Consider the following 17,655-nt stretch of genomic DNA (forward strand, 5'->3'; position numbering starts at 1 on the left):
AATTCCAGCACTCAAGAGACAGAAAGGAAGCCAGCCTGGGCCACGCAACAAATGTGAGATCAGTCTCACCTATAAAGTCTATCTCTAAAACAAAAATCAGACTATTAAAGGTGAAGCTTGCTCATTTATTCCCTAATGGACAAGAATAGGTATCGAATTACTGTGGTATTTACATTTTTATATTTTTAAAACAATCAAATGATTTTATCGTATCAATGGTCACACAATAGAAATAATTGCAATTATTAAGAAAGATGAAAAAACTTGAATATCAATTAAAAACAAGGTTCAGAACAGCTTTTAAAAGTTTTCCAGGGGACAAAGAATCTACATTAAAGGTAAGAACCTTGTTTACCATTAATATTGTTAAGTGGGGTAAAATAATATATTAAATTTTAAGATAATCTATAAACTAAAAGTTATGGATAATTTGGATTAGACATCTGTCAATTACTCAAACTACATGGTTTTGTTATAATCAAGACTGTACTCTTCTCAGTAACAGAATAGCACTGTGAATCTGAGCATTTCTCACAGACATATTCTTGGTCCCTGTCAACTTTCCTTTCCGGTATTTATGTTGTGTCTCCTTTGTCCACTTAGAGAGGAACATGTGACTTGCTTCTAGCCAACACAATGTAGTAAGGTGAAAGGATTCCACACTGTGTGTACACTATTTGTACATTATGTGTATAACTATTCCTAAAGTAACATCATACTGGATACTCTCAGATTTGAAGAAGCAAGCTGTGATATCATAACTGCTTCTGATAGGAGGCCCATGAGACATGAAAGTGAGGACAGATTCCAGCAGGCAGGCATCTAGATTAAAAAAAAAGCCATGTATGGATACAGTTCTTTACGTCTTTTTAGAGTCTTAAAAGACCTCTAAGATGCCAGGTGCAGTAGGTAGCACATGCCTTTAATTCCAGCACTAAGGAGGCAGAAGTAGGCAGATCTTCGTGAGTTGGAGACTAGTCTGGTCTACACAGGGAGTTCCTTCCAGGCCAGAAGCACACAATGAGACCCTTGTCTTCAAAAAGAAAAGACCCCAGGCACAAGTAAGCCATGTATGCACTCCTGCCTTATAAAAACTATGAAATAACAATTGTGCGATATTATGAGCTGCTAAATTGTGAGAACTTATTTTTCTTTTTATTGTTTTGTGCCTGGCAGAGGTGGCACACGCCTTTAATCCAAGCACTCAGGAAGCAGAGGCAGGTGGCTCTCTGTGAGTTTGAGGCCAGCCTGGTCCACAGAGTGAGTTAAAGGACAGCCAGCACTACACAGAGGAACCATGTCTCACAAAACAAAAACAAACACAATATTTTGTATGCGTGTATATCTCACGATATATCTGTGGGGATCAGAAGGCAACTTCTGTGAACTCATTTCCTTTCTCCCACTGTGTTATGTCTGCCACTGTACTGCAAGAGGGTTCCTGCACCCAGCTTTGTAGTTTCAGTTTTTGAGAACTCACATTTTAAAGGTTTCTCAGCAAGTTTGTATACCTTTTTTGAGCCATCTTGTTGGTCCAAGAATTTGTTATGTTGCTGAAGAGAGGGATTGAATGTGATTCCCCTCCCGCCCCAAGACAGGATCTCTCTGTGTATTCCTTCCTGGCTGCCTGGAACTCAATCTGAGGTCCAGGCAGGCCTCAGAGATCCACCTACCTCTGCCTCCTTAGTGCTAGGATAGGATTAAAGGCATGTGCCACTACTGCCTGGCTAGCACTGTATATGATTTAACTCTTGGAGGCAGGGGCAGTCACTTTTCTAAAGTTAAAAGTCAGTTGTAATACATAAGCTCAGAACTGAAATTCTGTGACACTAAGCAGATTTATATTACTTTAAATATTTTTTGTACATTAGCTATTTAAATTTCAGCCAAGTCTAACTTTTTAGAAATTCTGAAGTAATAAAGACTAATCTGTAGCACACAGAGAATATTCCTTTACCATCACACAGATTTCTAATATAGACAATAGTTTACAAAATATATAAAGGAACATGCCTATAATCCCAATGGAGGAAACAGAGGCTGGAAGGGTCAGCTTGCACTATGTGAGGCCATAAATATATAAGGGAAAGATTCACATTCTTAAGTTTTTCCCATAGGTCTATTATTCAAAACTCTTAAAATGATTTATAAAAACAATACATCCAGGAAGCAATCTGGTAAACTGTAAATGATCCTAAACTTATCGGACTTGACCAGCTCCTTGTTCAGCTAGGAAATATTCTGCTTAAAATAATCTTCTTTTCACAATTTTTAATTATGTATTTTATGTGTATAAGTGTTCATCTGCATGTGTCTATGTGCACTTATGTGATGGCACTACCAGAGTTCTGAAGAGGACACTGGAACACTTGGAACTAAATAAGGATAGTTGTAGGCCACTGTGTAGATAATAGGATGTGAACCCATCCTGTGCAAATTAAGTTAATACTCTTAACTGCTGAGTCATTTCTCCAGACCCTTAAAATATTTTTCGTTCCTATAAGAATGAGAGCTCTGTGAATTTTATGTATTACTGTACCAGAAGCTAAACAGCCTGGCATATATAATACTTCCCAAATAACAATATGAATATGAATGATAATAATAATTAATCTTTTTACCTGGAACCCATTCGACAAAGAGATTGGTAAGATGAGGCAGGCATATACACAATAGCTGAATTATAGCATAGCATGAGAAAACTCAAGACTTCGAACCTAGAAAAATAACAAAAAATGATCGCAATTATTTATTTCTATCAAAAACAATAGTAAATTATATACTTACTAAACGGTTATAGCAATGCCTAATGTAAATCCTAATGGTTTCTTCTTAATCAGGTCACCATAGAATCCTCCTCAGTAGTTTGTTTCCATTATTATTATGACTCATAACCCTTGCTGTCATCAATATTTTCAACTTATTAAGGAAGCTGGGCAATGGTGGCATAGGTCTTTAATCTCAGCACTCAGGAGAAGTGGGCAGGTGGGGCTCTGTGAGTTCCAGTCCATAAAACAAGTGCCAGGACAGGCTTCAAAGCCACACAGAGAAACCCAGTCTCAAAAACTAACTAAATAAATAAATAAATAAACAAAGAACAATCAAACAAAAAGTTAAGGGTGGGCATAGTGGAACATAACTTTAATTACAGCACTCATGGGCTTGGGTCCCAGCACCCACATGGCAGCTCACAACCACCTGCTACTCCAGTTCCAGGGCATCTGATGCCCTACAGAAACTTCAGAATGCTGAACGGCATTCCTAACCTCTATCTACCAGATACACAAGAACCCTCTCTCCACCCAGCTATATTAATAAAATAAATCCTCCCCATTGATTGCTAAATGGTATATGTAATAGGTGATGGATGGTGTGGTAGAGAACTATGAAGAAGGAAAATGGAAGGGAGGAGGGATGAGAGACAACAACTTTTATTGATGAACTGTATGGAAGTAATGCATACTTAATTTGGGGGTAAAACTATGTATATTTGTAAAGATACTTCACAGTAAAAATTATGCCATCACTGTACCTACTAAGATCAGAAGATGGAAGTCAGGTGCTAGTGAGGATAAGGAGAAACTTTTACTATGTATTACTTTATGCTATGGGCCGGGCAGTGGTAGCGCACACTTGGGAGGCAGAGGCAGGTGAGTCTCTATGAGATCAAGGCCAGCCCGATCTACAGAGTGAGTTCTAGGATAGCCAAAGTTGCACAGAGAATTCTGATCTCAAACTACCCCTCACCCCCCCCACCCCACCCCCAAAAAAAGTGATTTTCAGACAAGGATGCTCAGCCTGTATTATAATGCATTTTACCAGTATGACACATTTAATTTTTGGACTCTATTCATATCAAGCTTGAAATGAAGTTAATTATACTTAGCTATTAGGCATAATTTAACCACTGTTGCTGTATAGTTTTTTGAAATTATTTTAGATTTATTTTATATATGGAAATATTTCCCCAGAATGTGTGTATGTGTACCACATGCATGCCTGGTGCTGTTGGAAGCAAGAAGAGGGTGTTAGATCCGCTGGAACCTGAGTTGCAGATGGTTCTAAGCCTCCTTGTGGGTGCTGGGATTGAACCTAGGTTCTCTGGAAAAGCAGTCAGTGGTTGTCCCCTGAGCCATCCCTCCAGCCCCCACTATGTAGTTTTAACCATTACCGGTTTTGTGCAGTGAATGTTTCTCTCTGAGGATGAAGGTCACTGTATACAACCCTGATGAGATCATGCTGACATAATGCCCCTTCTGTTAAAGCCATGGATCCAATTGTTGAGGGCTACAAAAAAAAAATAAGATATAGCATGAGATAATGTCTCCAAAATGAACTAAAAATTTGTATCATGTAATTGTATTTATTTGTTTAAATAAAATGTAGTTTGAAATAAGTTTTCTCTGTTCAATGACATTTTATACTTTATTTCGGAAAGTATGTGTAGAAGACATAAAATTTGAAGTATATCACTACCTTTTGAAATATTATGGAGTTACTCTATATTTAAGAAAAAGAAAAGCTGCTGAAAACACTTGGGTTTGAAAGAAATATATTTATATTTGTTTGTATTCCAGAACACACAACTACTTATATAAAACAAACAATGTTGATTTGAAGACTATGATAAAAATCTCTTTAGTATCTATGCAATTGACTTCACGTTTTTCTTGTCAGAATAACCATTTGTTAATATCACTACTATCCATTTTATTTTCTAACAATACAAATAACTACATTAAAATTTATTACTCAGAAATATTCCATTTTAAAATGAATCCTGGTTGACCAGGACTATTTCTAACACAAAACAAAGTCTCAGGGGAACTAATTAAAAAAAAAAAAAAAGTTTCATTAAATCACAAAACAGACAGGATAATGTGTGTTGCAAATGGAATATAACTTGAAGTTCTAGCTATAGCAATAAGACAACAGAAGGAGATCAAAGGGATACAAATTGGAAAAGAAGTCAAACTCTCGCTATTTGCTGATGATATGATAGTATACATAAGTGACCCCAAAAATTCTACCAGGGAATTCCTACAACTGATAAAGACCTTCACTAATGTAGCAGGTTACAAGATTAACTCGAAAAAATCAGTAGCCCTCTTATATACAGATGACAAACAGGCTGAGAAGGAAATCAGAGAAACATCACCCTTCACAATCGCCACGAATAACATCAAACATCTTGGGGTAACTCTAACAAAACAAGTGAAAGATCTGTATGACAAGAACTTCAAGTCTTTAAAGAAAGAAATTAAAGATGATATCAGAAAATGGAAAGATCTCTCATGCTTTTGGATAGGTAGGATCAACATAGTAAAAATGGCAATCCTACCAAAAGTAATCTACAGATTCAATGCAATCCTCATCAAAATCCCAGCACAATTCTTCACAGACCTTGAAAGAACAATACTCAACTTCACATAAAAAAACAAAAAACACAGGATAGCCAAAAACAATGCATCTGAGGGCATCACCATCCCTGACTTCAAGTTCTACTATAGAGCGATAGTAATGAAAACAGCTTAGTATTGGCATAAAAACAGACAGGTGGACCAATGGAATTGAATCAAAGACCCTGATATCAACCCATATACCTATGAACACCTAGTTTTTTACAAAGAAGGTAAAAGTATAAACCGAAGAAAACATATTCAAAAACTGGTGCTGGTATAACTAGCTGTCAACATGTAAAAGAATGCAAATAGATCCCCATCTATCACCATGAACAAAACTCAAGTCCAAATGGATCTACACTGAACCTCATAGAAGAGAAAGTGGGAAATACCCTTGAATGCATAGGCACAGAAAACCACTTTCTAAATATAACTACAGTAGCACAGACACTGAGAGCAACAATTAATAAATAGGACCTCCTGAAACTGGGAAGCTTCCATAAAGCAAAGAACATGGTCAACAAGACAAAAACATCTCCCTACAGAATGGGAAAAGATCTTTACCAACCCCACATCTGACAGAGGGCTAATCTCCAAAATACATAAACTCAAGAAACTAGACATAAACTACCAAATAATCCAATTAAAAAATGGGGTACAGATCTAAACAGAATTCTCAACAGAACAATCTCAAATGGCAGAGAGACAGCTAATTAAGGAAATGCTCAACGTCCTTAGTTATCAAGGAAATGCAAATCAAAACCACACTGAGATTTCATCTTATACCGATCAGAATGGCTAAGATCAAAAACATCAATAACAGCTTAGGCTGGACAGGATGTGGAGAAAGGGGAACACTCCTCCTCCATTGCTGGTGGGGGTGCAAAATTGTACAACCACTGTGGAAATCAGTATGGTGATTTCTCAGAAAATTAGGGATTAACCTACCACAAAATATTACAGTATCACTGTTGGGCATACACCCAAAGGAGGCGCATTCACACCACAATGACATCTGCTCAGCTATGTTCATAGCAACATTATTTGTAATAGGCAAATCTTGAAAACAACCTAGATGCCCCTATAAGAAAATGTGGTATATTTACACAATGGAGTGCTACTCAGCAGTAGGAAACAATGACATCCTAAAATTTGCAGGCAAATGCACAGAACCATATTGTGCAGTGGGTACTAGATCTAACACTAATGCACAAACTGACTTAGTGGCGCCTATTCTATATGGAGAGATACCTTGCTCAGCACAGATGTGGGGGTGGGGGGAAGTGGAGATGGGCCTTGGTCCTGCCTCATTAGATGATGAGACAGACTCAGTAGACTTCCTAGGGGAGGCCTTAACCCCTCTGAGGAGCAGATGGGAGATTGGGGAGGAATGGGGGAGAGTGGGAGGAGAAGAGGCAGGGGGAACTGGGATTGAAATGTAAAAAATAAACTAAAAAAGAAACAAAACCCAGCCAGGCGGTAGGGGCCCACACCTTTAATCCCAGCACTTGGGAAGCAGAGGCAGGCAGGTCTCTGTGAGTTCCAGACAAGCCTTGTCTACAAGAGCTAGTTCCAGGACAGTCTCCAAAGCCACAAAGAAACCCTGTCTCGAACCCCCCCCCCCCAAAAAAAAACCCACAAAAAAGTTCCACAATAAAAAAAAAAAAGAAAATGGAATAAAATCGTTAGGGTAAACGTTTTAAATGCTCACAATCTGACACATCAAAGTCTATTAACACATTTCCTTCCTGAATGTTGCTCAGCTCAACAGCAACCCAGACCTATATAATCATAAGTACATGAGTACACTCATCTTCTTCAACGGAATAAACATAAGCAAAACCAATGTCACTGAACAGCAACAATGGCAATGACACTTCTTTATACTGAAAAATAATGAAGCATCAACACTTTTGTAAGCAATTACTTTCCTAAAGAATACTAAAAATGAATTAAACAAAGATAATCAATAAACAATATGAAAAAATTCTTTGAAAATTCATTTTAAAAACTGACTTAAAAGGCTGAAAATGAGCTGAGTGGTGGTGGCACACGCCTTTAATTCCAGCACTTAGGAGGCAGAGGACTGTGGATCTCAACGAGTTCAAGGTCAGCCTGGTCTACAGAGAGGAGTACCAGGATTGTTATATAGAGAAATCTGTGTCAGAAAGCAAAACAAGAAAAAAAACCCAAACAGCTAAAAACAATACTGGTGACAGAAAATAAATGAATAGACAAGAACTAGAGAAAATTTTTCCATTAAATACTAACTCCCCGACACAAATCTGACACTACACACAATCTACTCTTTAAAAAAAATATGTACTCCACAGGGGATGGAGAGATGGCTTAGTGGTTAAGAGCACTGGTTGCTCTTCCAGAGGACCTGGGTTCAATTCCCAGCACCCACCTGGCAGCTCATAGCTTCAGTTCCAGGGGATCTGACACCTTCACATAGACATGCACGCAGGCAAAACAACAAAAACATAAAATAAAAATAGATTTAAGAAATTCACTCCATTTAGTTTATTTAATGTAAATGTGTGCACAATGGAAATCAGAGGGCAATTCATGGGAGTTAGTTCTTTCCTTCCACTAAATGGGTCCCAGAGATGAAAACTCAGGTTGTCAGATTTGGTGGCTGGAATCTTTTATGTGCCAAGTCATCTATTGGCCCAATACCTATTTCCTTCCTTCCTTGCTTCCTTCCTCCCTCCCTTCCTTCCTTTCTCACTCCCTCTTTCCCTCCCTCTATAACCCCTCCCTCCTTCCCTTCCTCTCAACGTGTATGAGTGTTTTGCCTGTATGTAGGTCTGTGTATCAGATGCATGCCCCGTACCCATGGAAGCCAGAAGAGGGTGTCAGAGAACCTAGAGCTGGACTTACAGGTGGTTGTGACCTACCATGTGGGTGCTGGGAATTGAACATAGGGAAGGAACAGTCAGTGTTCTTAACCACTGAGACATCTCAACTCGAAACAGAAAAGAGTATATATTAGGGCCCTTCACATGGTGGTGTAATCATCTCACTTGGAAGACAGAATCATGTTTAAGAGTGCGAGGTCACCTTTACCACTTGGTGAGTTTGGGCCTGCCTGGGCTACAAAATGTCATGTTTCCAAAACAAACAAAAAAAGTACTCACAGTACTGTGGTAAAGGATAATTTTATTTTATTTTTTTCTCAGCCTAATTTGAAATATTCCATGTTCCCAATGTTACTTACTTCATGGTATATTGAAGGCTTGGATAAGGAAGGGATAGTGAAAGACAGCACTTTATTGTTTCCATCTTTATCAGCAATTTCCTATAATAAAAATATACAAAAACAATGTAATATTGTCTTTAGCAAAATAAATAAAAATTACTTCTTTAACAGAATATACTATTGGTAATTGTGAAGATTTTTACAGACAATAGCACAAAAAAAAATATTATTGTATCATACCCTTCCAAATTTATTAACAAACTGGTATATGTTTGTGGCAGAGTTGTTACCCACAGAGATACTGATCACAAATTACACTACATCAAATCCAACATGACAGCAAAAGCAGAAAAGCAGGTTACATGGAAAAGGAAGATTTAAAGTGATTAGATCCTAAAGGGCAAAATATTGATCAGATCTTTTAGTAGAAACATGGGTAAACAAAACATGACTAAAACCAAGAGACCCACACTAAAATAAGAGCACATTATTATAACACAAATGAAGTGTTTGCCAGCTTTACTGAGCCGTAACTGACAGAATTCACATATATTTCCTGTGTATGTGAAGTTTTGATACATTTACATTGTGAAACAATTGACATAAACTTATTCAAATATCCAGTACTGCAGTTACCATTTTATGGTGGTTTACATAGTAAATTCAAGGCCAGCCAGAACCACACAGTGAGACTCTATCTCAAAAACAATCAGGTTAGCTTTTCATTTAAAAAAACACTTTTAAGTTTTATGAGGTCCAATTTAAAAACAGATCTACCAAAGTTCTAGCCACATCATTCTTGGGCATATATGCAAAAGATTCTATATCTTACTATAGAGACACTTGCTCATTCATGTTCATTGTTGCTTTATTAATAATATCTATAAATTGAATAATAAAAATGGGACATATTTCCAATGGAATATTACTAACTGTTAAGAAAAATGAAATTATGAAATTTGCACCACACTACATCCATCCTCTTAGCATGTATATAACTCTCAAAACTCTCATTTGCTTTCCCTGTGAATGCCTATTAAAGAAACCTGAACTCTTCACAATAAAAAGATTTTCTTGCTGGATGTGGTGGGGTACACATTTAATCCCAGCACTCAGGAGGCAGAGACAAGAGCAAGTTTTTTGTGAGTTCAAGGTGAGTCTCATTTATGTACTGTGTTCCAGGCTAGCCAAAGCCATATAATGAGACCCTTTCTCCAAAAAAGATAAAGGATTTTCTAGCTGGCACAGTGGTACTTGTCTGCAACCCTGGCCTTAATGAGGCTAAAGTAAGAATCAAGAATGAGACCTTATGGCCCAAGATCAAGAGAAGAGTTCAAGGTCAGCCTGAACTACATACTATGGCTGAGGCTCACCTAAGCTGCACAGGAAGAAACAAAAATGACAATGAAAACAAAAGCTTAACAACAACAGAAGAAGTAAGCATCTTTCTCAGCTTGTACGTATATTCTATGCTTTTTATCTGCATGGAATTAACTGGATTTTCCTTTTGTTATGCACACTTGATTATTGTGCTGGTTACTTTTATGTCAATTTGACACAAGCTAGATCATTTGGGAAGAAGGGACCTTAATGGAGAAAATGTCCCCATCAGACTGGCCTGTGAGTCTGTGGGGCATTTTCTTGATCAATGATTGATGTGGGAGGGCCAGCCCCGCCCTCCCGCCCTAGGTGGTCCTTACATGTGTTAAGAAAGCAAGCTGAGCAAGCCCCAAAGAGCAAGCCAGTAAGCAACACCACTTCATGGCTACTTCATAGGTTCCTACTTCTAGTTTCCTGCCCGGACTTCCCTAGATGATGGACTACAAAAAAATAAACCCTTTCCTCCCCAAGTGGCTTTTGGTCATGGTATATTATCACAGCAAAAGATACCCTAAGACAATTACTTCGTCTTAAAATCTCATCTATTCCCAATCAAAAGTGATCAAAAGTATACCTTTACAGACACGGTTTCCTCAGAAAGTAGTAATGACTTAGTCATCTATGACTATGTCTTCTGAAGTAGAGAAGGTGCCCCAAAAGCACGTAGATCATTTCAGTACCCAGCTAGTTTCTTATGACAAAGACATTCATAAATACTGGCTCAGAAATGCTTTGAAGTAAATCATCTGATCTAACAATGTTACCAATTATATCTTCAACAACTTTATACAAAACTTGTCACAAATGTTTAGATCCAACTCAAAATATTATTCAATAGACATTTCAATTTGCTGTTCTCTAAACAATCTTCAAATATTTCAGAGGATTTAAAAAATATTTTAAAATCACTTTCAACTCACCAAATTATAAATTCCTAGGAGAAGTGCCTCAATGCAGCCATTACTCTGTCTGTCTCTACTAACTGTAAGTCGCAAATAAACCCACATCAGCTCAGGCAGGAACTGCAGTGTGAACCTCTTGAGTCGGACTTCAGAGCTACGATAGAGCTCAAACAGTTGGTGGCAGACAGGCTCCAGCAGCTAAAAGAAAAACAGAGCAATATTATTTCTATTGCTTGAGCTGTAACTGTATTTCTTAAAACGGAAAATATTTATTTTTATAAAATTATTCTTAAAATTAACTCCTCCATATATGAGTCAATTCAACAAAGCCTCAATAGACTACATATTACACTGACCAAACCTCTAATTCTAAGTACTTTAATACTATCACTATACCTTTTGACATACTAGTCTACTAAATTTATTAGATAAGTAGTCTGTGTTTGCCAGTGTGCTATATTATTATTTGGCGAGCTTCCCTGTCCTTACCAAGACCTTCTAGTCTATATATTTTTTTTTTTTGGTACATTTATGTACGTGTGCATTTTAATGCCACAGTACACGTATGAAAGTCAGAGAACAACTTTGTGGGTCTAGTTCTCTCCTTCCATCATGTGAGTTCTGGGGATCCAAGTCAGGTTGTAGCAAGTGTCATTACCCAGAGTCATCTCAGTGGCTCACCTTCCATAAGAAAGTACAAAATAAGATCACTAAAACCTGTCATTGATGTCTATTAAAACCTTTATTACCAGCACTTAGGAGGCAGAGGCAGGCAGATCTCTATGAGTTTGAGACCAGCCTTGTCTACAAAGTGTGTTCTAGGACAGCCAGAGCTGTTACACAGAGAAACCCTGTTTCAAAAAACCAAAACCAAAAAACCAAAAAACAAAACAAAACAAAACAAAATCCCTTTAATTCTAAGCATTTATATCATGCTAATATTTCTGAAGTTCTTAATGAAAATCAGAAATGGTGGCACACATTTATAATCTTAGCAGGAGTATCAAAGTTCAAAGGTGTTCTTGGCTGCATATCATCATGAGATCTTGTCTCAAACAAACTATAAACAAACAACCCCACTGAATAGTACTATCCAGCCAGGTTGGGGGTGGGGGTGCAGGACACATGCTTTTAATCCCAGCACCCAGGAGGCAGGTGGAGCTCTCTGAATTTGAGGCCAGTCTGGTCTACAGAGAAAGTCCCAGGACAGCCAGGGCTACACAGAAACCCTGCCTCAAAAAAACAAAACAAAATAAAACAAAAAAAAAAAAAAAAAAAAAAAAAAACAAAGAAAAAAACAGTACTACCATCCACATCAAAAGTAATACCAATCATCATCTTTGGCTTTAAAAAAAAAAAAAAAAAAAACAGGAATAACAGACGCTTTTCCTAAATTAATCAAATATCAAATACTGTTTTAACATAATACTGAGACATACTATCTGATGAAAATACTTGAAAGAGTTTTGAGTGAAATAACAGAAACCTGAGCCTAGCCTGAGTAGAAGAAATAATGTGAGGTGAAGATTTAAGTCCATCTGTGCTGGTGACAGAAATAAGGCAGATAATAGAAGGTGGTTTGTTTGTTTGTTTGTTTGTTTGTTTGTTTGTTTGAAGGAAATGTGGTGGGCAGGTATGGCATAGTGGGTAAAGCACTTGACACTGAGTCCGAGGACATGAATTCAGATCTCAGTCCTCACCCCACCCCCTTCACCCCTCAAGACAGGGTTTCTGTGTAGCCTTGGCTGTCCAGGCACTTGATCTGTAGACCAGGCTGGCCTCAAACTCACAGAGATCCACCTGCCTCTGCCTCCCAAGTGCTGAGATTAAAGGTGTGTGCCACCACTGCCCAGCAATCCTTATACATCTAACCTTGTACACTCATGAGGAGATGGGAAGCAGGGACAGAAGAGTCAGATAGTTGCACACCCATCTCAGAAAAGGTGCAAGGCAGAGTATTAAGTCAAAATATAAAACGAACAGAGGGGACTTAACAGAGTGGAGGGCTCACAATGGAATTACCATTAGAAGACTAAGGGGTCTGTTAAAATGAGAAAGAAAAAAAAACAGTATTGGGGTATAGAGGTTAAAAGTCAAGCTGTAACAAGGGTAGTCACAACATGCAACATTAAACTCTAGAAGTTCATATCAAGGGTGTTTATGATAAAGCAGACTATCCTAAGTTCAATTCATATTAAGTAAAGCATGTGCCATTTTCTAAAATAACATCTTGGTGGCATGAAGATACTTCAGAATATAATAAAATCAGGACTTAAATGTACCTGTCTACAACTACTGTTCACAACAGTTCTGAGGTTCTACAGAATTTATTATCCTGGATTTTCAAATGTCTTAGTTAAAAGCTTCTGATTTGACAACAAATAAGGATGGAACCAAGACCTTCCCTTAAAACTTCATGACAATAAATGCTATGTCTTAAGCCTGGATTTCTCAAGCTACCATTTCCATTTTGAACCATGACTTTGTCTCATGTGTTATTATAAAGCATAATATACACGATAGTCTGAGCAACTTTTAAAAATGTCTTACCTTAAAAAATTTTTTCCTTAAAAGTTCTTTAAAATGAGAACATTTTCATATCTTTTGAGTACTACAGATTTAGTAGTACTTGACTTTTTGTATTATTATTTTCTAATCAGTATTTACTTGCTTATTTATTTACTTACACTTAACCTCTGAGCCACATCCCAAGCATATAATATTTAATAAATACTCATTATATACACAATAAAATGTTGCATTCTAGAGAAGTAACAATCATAAAATATATGACCACTGCCCATGAAGAGCTTACAATCTAAAGAGAAAAGCATAAAACAAATAATTTTTAATAAGCAAAGCTTAAATGTTAGGATAGTGCAAGACGAGGGGCAGGGTGTATACACATTTATTATTTAGAAAATTTAAAATACTCCTGACTAAAGTTATGTGTGTATGAGTGTGTACATCTATCTACACACTCACACATACACAGCCCATGTCCAAAGTTTTAACAATTCAGCAATACACAGCAGGAGAAAAAGCAGCAAATGACTCTTGCAGCCACTGCTAGAAATAACAGTAGATGCAAGGCTGAGAGCCAATTCAAACACAGGAGACAGGGAGGAGGAGGTCAATAAGCAAGCTTTTAGTGAGAAGAAGACAAAGTAAAGATGCACTTTGAGTTAGACTGCCGGCTAGGAGATGGTTACCTGACGGTTACTTCTTCAGCTCGCTGCAGTGTACAGCAGAGACACTCTTGGAGGCTGTATCTGGGGAGATAAGAAGCTACTTTCCTGTGTGTTCCTTTCATTTTCATGTCAAAGCACACATGAATCCAGTGGATAAAACTTTATGTCGAATGACTGTGTTAGCAAAATTACTGTGTGTATCTGGGCTAAGTTAACAGATAGATGCAGTCGCTGCGTTTTCATCTTCTACCACAGAGGGAGTAACAGTTAACTGTTATTCTGTTTATTGATCTTTGCTATTTAGATCTTTAAAAGCACTTCCTCTGATAATTTTCAAGTAAACTTAATAAACAGAATAATTTTGTGTTATCAGTTTACAACTGATCAGAGTGCTTATAAATATCACTACAGTATTAAGGAATAAGAATAAATGATATTAAAATAAAGACGGTTGACTAAGTATACCATTAAAGCTTGTTTTCCAGAGAACGAACATTCCAGGACACAAAGGAAAAAAAATATACATTAAATAAACAATCCATTGAGAAGAAGGTGACTGCAGTTGAGAATCAAAGCACATCACCTCCATCAGGAAAACAGACCAGAACACCTTCAAATGTTGGGAGTGGAGAGAGCCGAAGCAGCTACCAGGATGAAAAAGGAGAAGCTTTCCAGACCCACAAGGGAGGCAGAAGACTACACACCCACACGTATGCGATTTTAGGACAGGTGTCACCTTACTACTTAGAACTTACTTTTTAAATTTCCCTACCTCATTGTTTGAATCTTGGATAACTTTATAGAGTGCTGGTACAAGAGCTTTTTTCCGATGTAAAGTTGCTGCATAACTGGTGATCTGAGTGTCAGGTAATGCCTAAGATAAAACCAAAGGACAACAAAATGAATTTAACATTTAGGAAGCAAACTTATTTTATATGAATGCTGCTTGATTAAAATAAGAGTTAAGAAAATGTAAAATAAGTAGTATTAAGTAATTAACATAAAAATAACTGTTTAGCCACAAAAATGACTACAAGCTACATATCATAGCTAGGTTTCACAGAAACAGGTCACTTAAAAATAATCTAGACTACAAAATGGCAGGATATATTTCAGCTCCTGTACTTATGCTTTTACAAAACACATTTCACAAATGTACATTATATATAGTTTTCCTTTTTTTGATATTTTTTTAAATTTGCAACAAGCTTGTTTTACAAGTCAATCCCAGTTCCCTTACCTTCCTGTCCTCCCCTGTACCTCTCCCCATCATACAGTTTTCAATTACAATTATTTGACTTTTAATCACAGGAAATTGAAGCAGGAAACAAACATTAGTATTAAAACTTGACAACTCCAGTCATCTACTGGATATATTTTAATCCTAACCATTATTTTACTTCTACATAATCCCTTCGACCCTTGTTCATACAGAGAAGTATTATTCCACGTTTTGTAACTTCCACTTGAAAGATATCTGCGGGGCTCTTCACAGAACACATTGCCATCCTCGAACTCTGGACACATTTACCTTGAACTCTGACAACCATTCTTCTACAACAGCTCGCTCCGATCCCAGCATCTTCCTTCTATTCTTCTTTTATCTACAATATATTTTTTAAGAAATGAAACTGAAGACAGCATTACCTACAGAGATTACCAAAGGTACATAATATATCCATCTTACTAATCAAGAAAATCAACTAGTCTGTATTTTAGATAGAGGATTCTGCTTAGTTTGGAGTGCAGTTAAAACTTTTAAAAAATAAACTTTGTTTTTTAATGATATGTCAGACACTCATTGTCTTCATGCTTTCACATTTTCCCCACTTCAAAGTAGCAAAGAAGGAATCCTTAAATTGGATGTATCTATTATCTCAGTACTGAGGAGGCAGAGGAAAGAGAATTGTGGAGGTCAAGTTGGGCTATGTAGTGAGTTCTAAGACAAGCCTGGGCTATACGGCAAGACCTTGTATCAACAAAACTAAAAGCTGTAGAACTCACTCTGCACATCAGGTTGGCCAGGAACTCAGAGATCTGCCTGCACCAACCTCCCTCCTGGAGTGCTGGGATTAAAGGCATATGCCACTACTGCCCTGCTCAAAGTTTATTTTTATATTTAATAACAGTAAAAAAAGGTTTTTTTTTCCTACTGTATTTTTGTAAAAGGTCCTTAGAGACACAACACATACTGAAATATTTACAAGGGAAATGATTGGCGTTTGCTTTAGAGTAATGGGGGGTTCCTTCTGTGGTTTACAATCACTGAGTAGGTGTGGTGGTTTGAATAGATATGGCCACCACAGACTCCTGTGTTGAATGTTTGGCCCATAGACGGTGGTACTGCTAGGGGTGTGGGCTTGTTGGAGAAAAGTGTGTCACTGTGCGAATGAGCTTTGAGGTCTTTTACGTGGTCCAGTACACAGCATTCACTTCTGCTGTCTGTGCATCAGGATGTAGAAATCTCAGCTCCTTCTCCAGCACCAGGTCTGCCTGCATGCACTCTGCCATGTTTCTTGCTAAGATGACAATGAACTAAAGCTCTGGGACTGTAAGCCAGCACCAATTAAATGTTTTTCTTTACAATAATTGCTGTGGTCACAGTGTCTCATCTCAGCAATTAAGCCCTAACTAAGACACTGGTGCTGAAGACCTTGTGTGTAATGTTTCATGTTGTCAACTGGGTATGTATGAAACAGGAAAGAACCTCGACTGAAAAACAGCCTCTGACAAAATGGCCCATGGCTGTTGTCTGTGGGATATTTTCTTGACTGTTAATTGATGGAGGAGAATCCAGCCCATGGCTGGATGTAGTCACCATCCCTAGGCAGGTGGGTCTTGAATGTGTAACTAAAGTACCTAAATGTGAGACTCCAAACAAGCTAGTAAGCAGCATTGCTCTGTTGGTTTATGCTGCAAGCTCCTGCCTTGAATTTCTACCTTGTTTCCCTCAATGATGGACACTTTTAGTCATGGTGTTTATGAAAGCAATCAAAAGCAAACCAGAACAACCTCATTAAAATCAAGTTTCAATTATGACATATAAAAGGGGGACAGACACACGGCAGAAGAGTAAATTAGATACAAATATTTTTAAAAAATACATACATGTGATGTGTCTGTGTGGGGGTATAATCATGTGAATTTATGTACTCTCAGAGGCAAAAAAGGGGGGGCATCAGATTCCCTTGAATTAGAATTACAGGTGGTTATGAGCCACCAGATGTGGGAGGTAGGAACCAAACTCAGATTTCTATAGCAGTATGCAGTTTTAAGCACTGAGTCATCTCTCCAGCCCCTTGCATTGAATGGCTGACCTTAAGTTGCTAGCCATTTTGCTTAATTAACAGTACACAAAATTCATTATATTACTCATCTATTTTGTTACAGCTTGAAATGGCTTATAATAAATAAAAACTAGAATACTGATACAGTGAAACTACAAATATACAAATTCAGATATAAGAGAGAAAACAAGGCTCTTACATTTATTTATTTACTTGCTTTTGTGGGTGGGGCTATGAAGAGTGTATACTCATAGACTGTTCTGACATCTAAGCAAAACTATAAATCCC

The 17,655-nt window shown here is 37.5% G+C and overlaps 1 protein-coding gene across 6 annotated transcripts in view; it reads right to left on the reverse strand.

Moving 5' to 3' along the window:
- The window catches only part of Hycc2 (hyccin PI4KA lipid kinase complex subunit 2), a 52,890-nt gene that overhangs the window by 13,330 nt on the left and 21,905 nt on the right, over positions 1–17,655 (reverse strand). For 5 of the 6 annotated variants that reach the window (XM_051190262.1, XM_051190258.1, XM_051190261.1 and 2 more), the window contains exons 3-8: positions 15,612–15,684; positions 14,853–14,954; positions 10,908–11,087; positions 8,626–8,706; positions 4,172–4,287; positions 2,622–2,717 (exon numbers count right to left, since the gene is read on the reverse strand). In XM_051190262.1, the coding sequence (XP_051046219.1) occupies positions 2,622–2,717; positions 4,172–4,287; positions 8,626–8,706; positions 10,908–11,087; positions 14,853–14,954; positions 15,612–15,662 (626 nt within the window). In that variant the 5' untranslated portion in view covers positions 15,663–15,684. Of the gene's footprint in view, positions 1–2,621; positions 2,718–4,171; positions 4,288–8,625; positions 8,707–10,907; positions 11,088–14,101; positions 14,162–14,852; positions 14,955–15,611; positions 15,685–17,655 lie in introns of those variants that run through there. The other variant, XM_051190263.1, reaches the window with a different exon arrangement.

Source organism: Phodopus roborovskii, unplaced genomic scaffold (genome assembly GCF_943737965.1).
Source record: "Phodopus roborovskii unplaced genomic scaffold, PHOROB, whole genome shotgun sequence".
NCBI classification, from domain to species: Eukaryota; Metazoa; Chordata; class Mammalia; order Rodentia; family Cricetidae; genus Phodopus; species Phodopus roborovskii.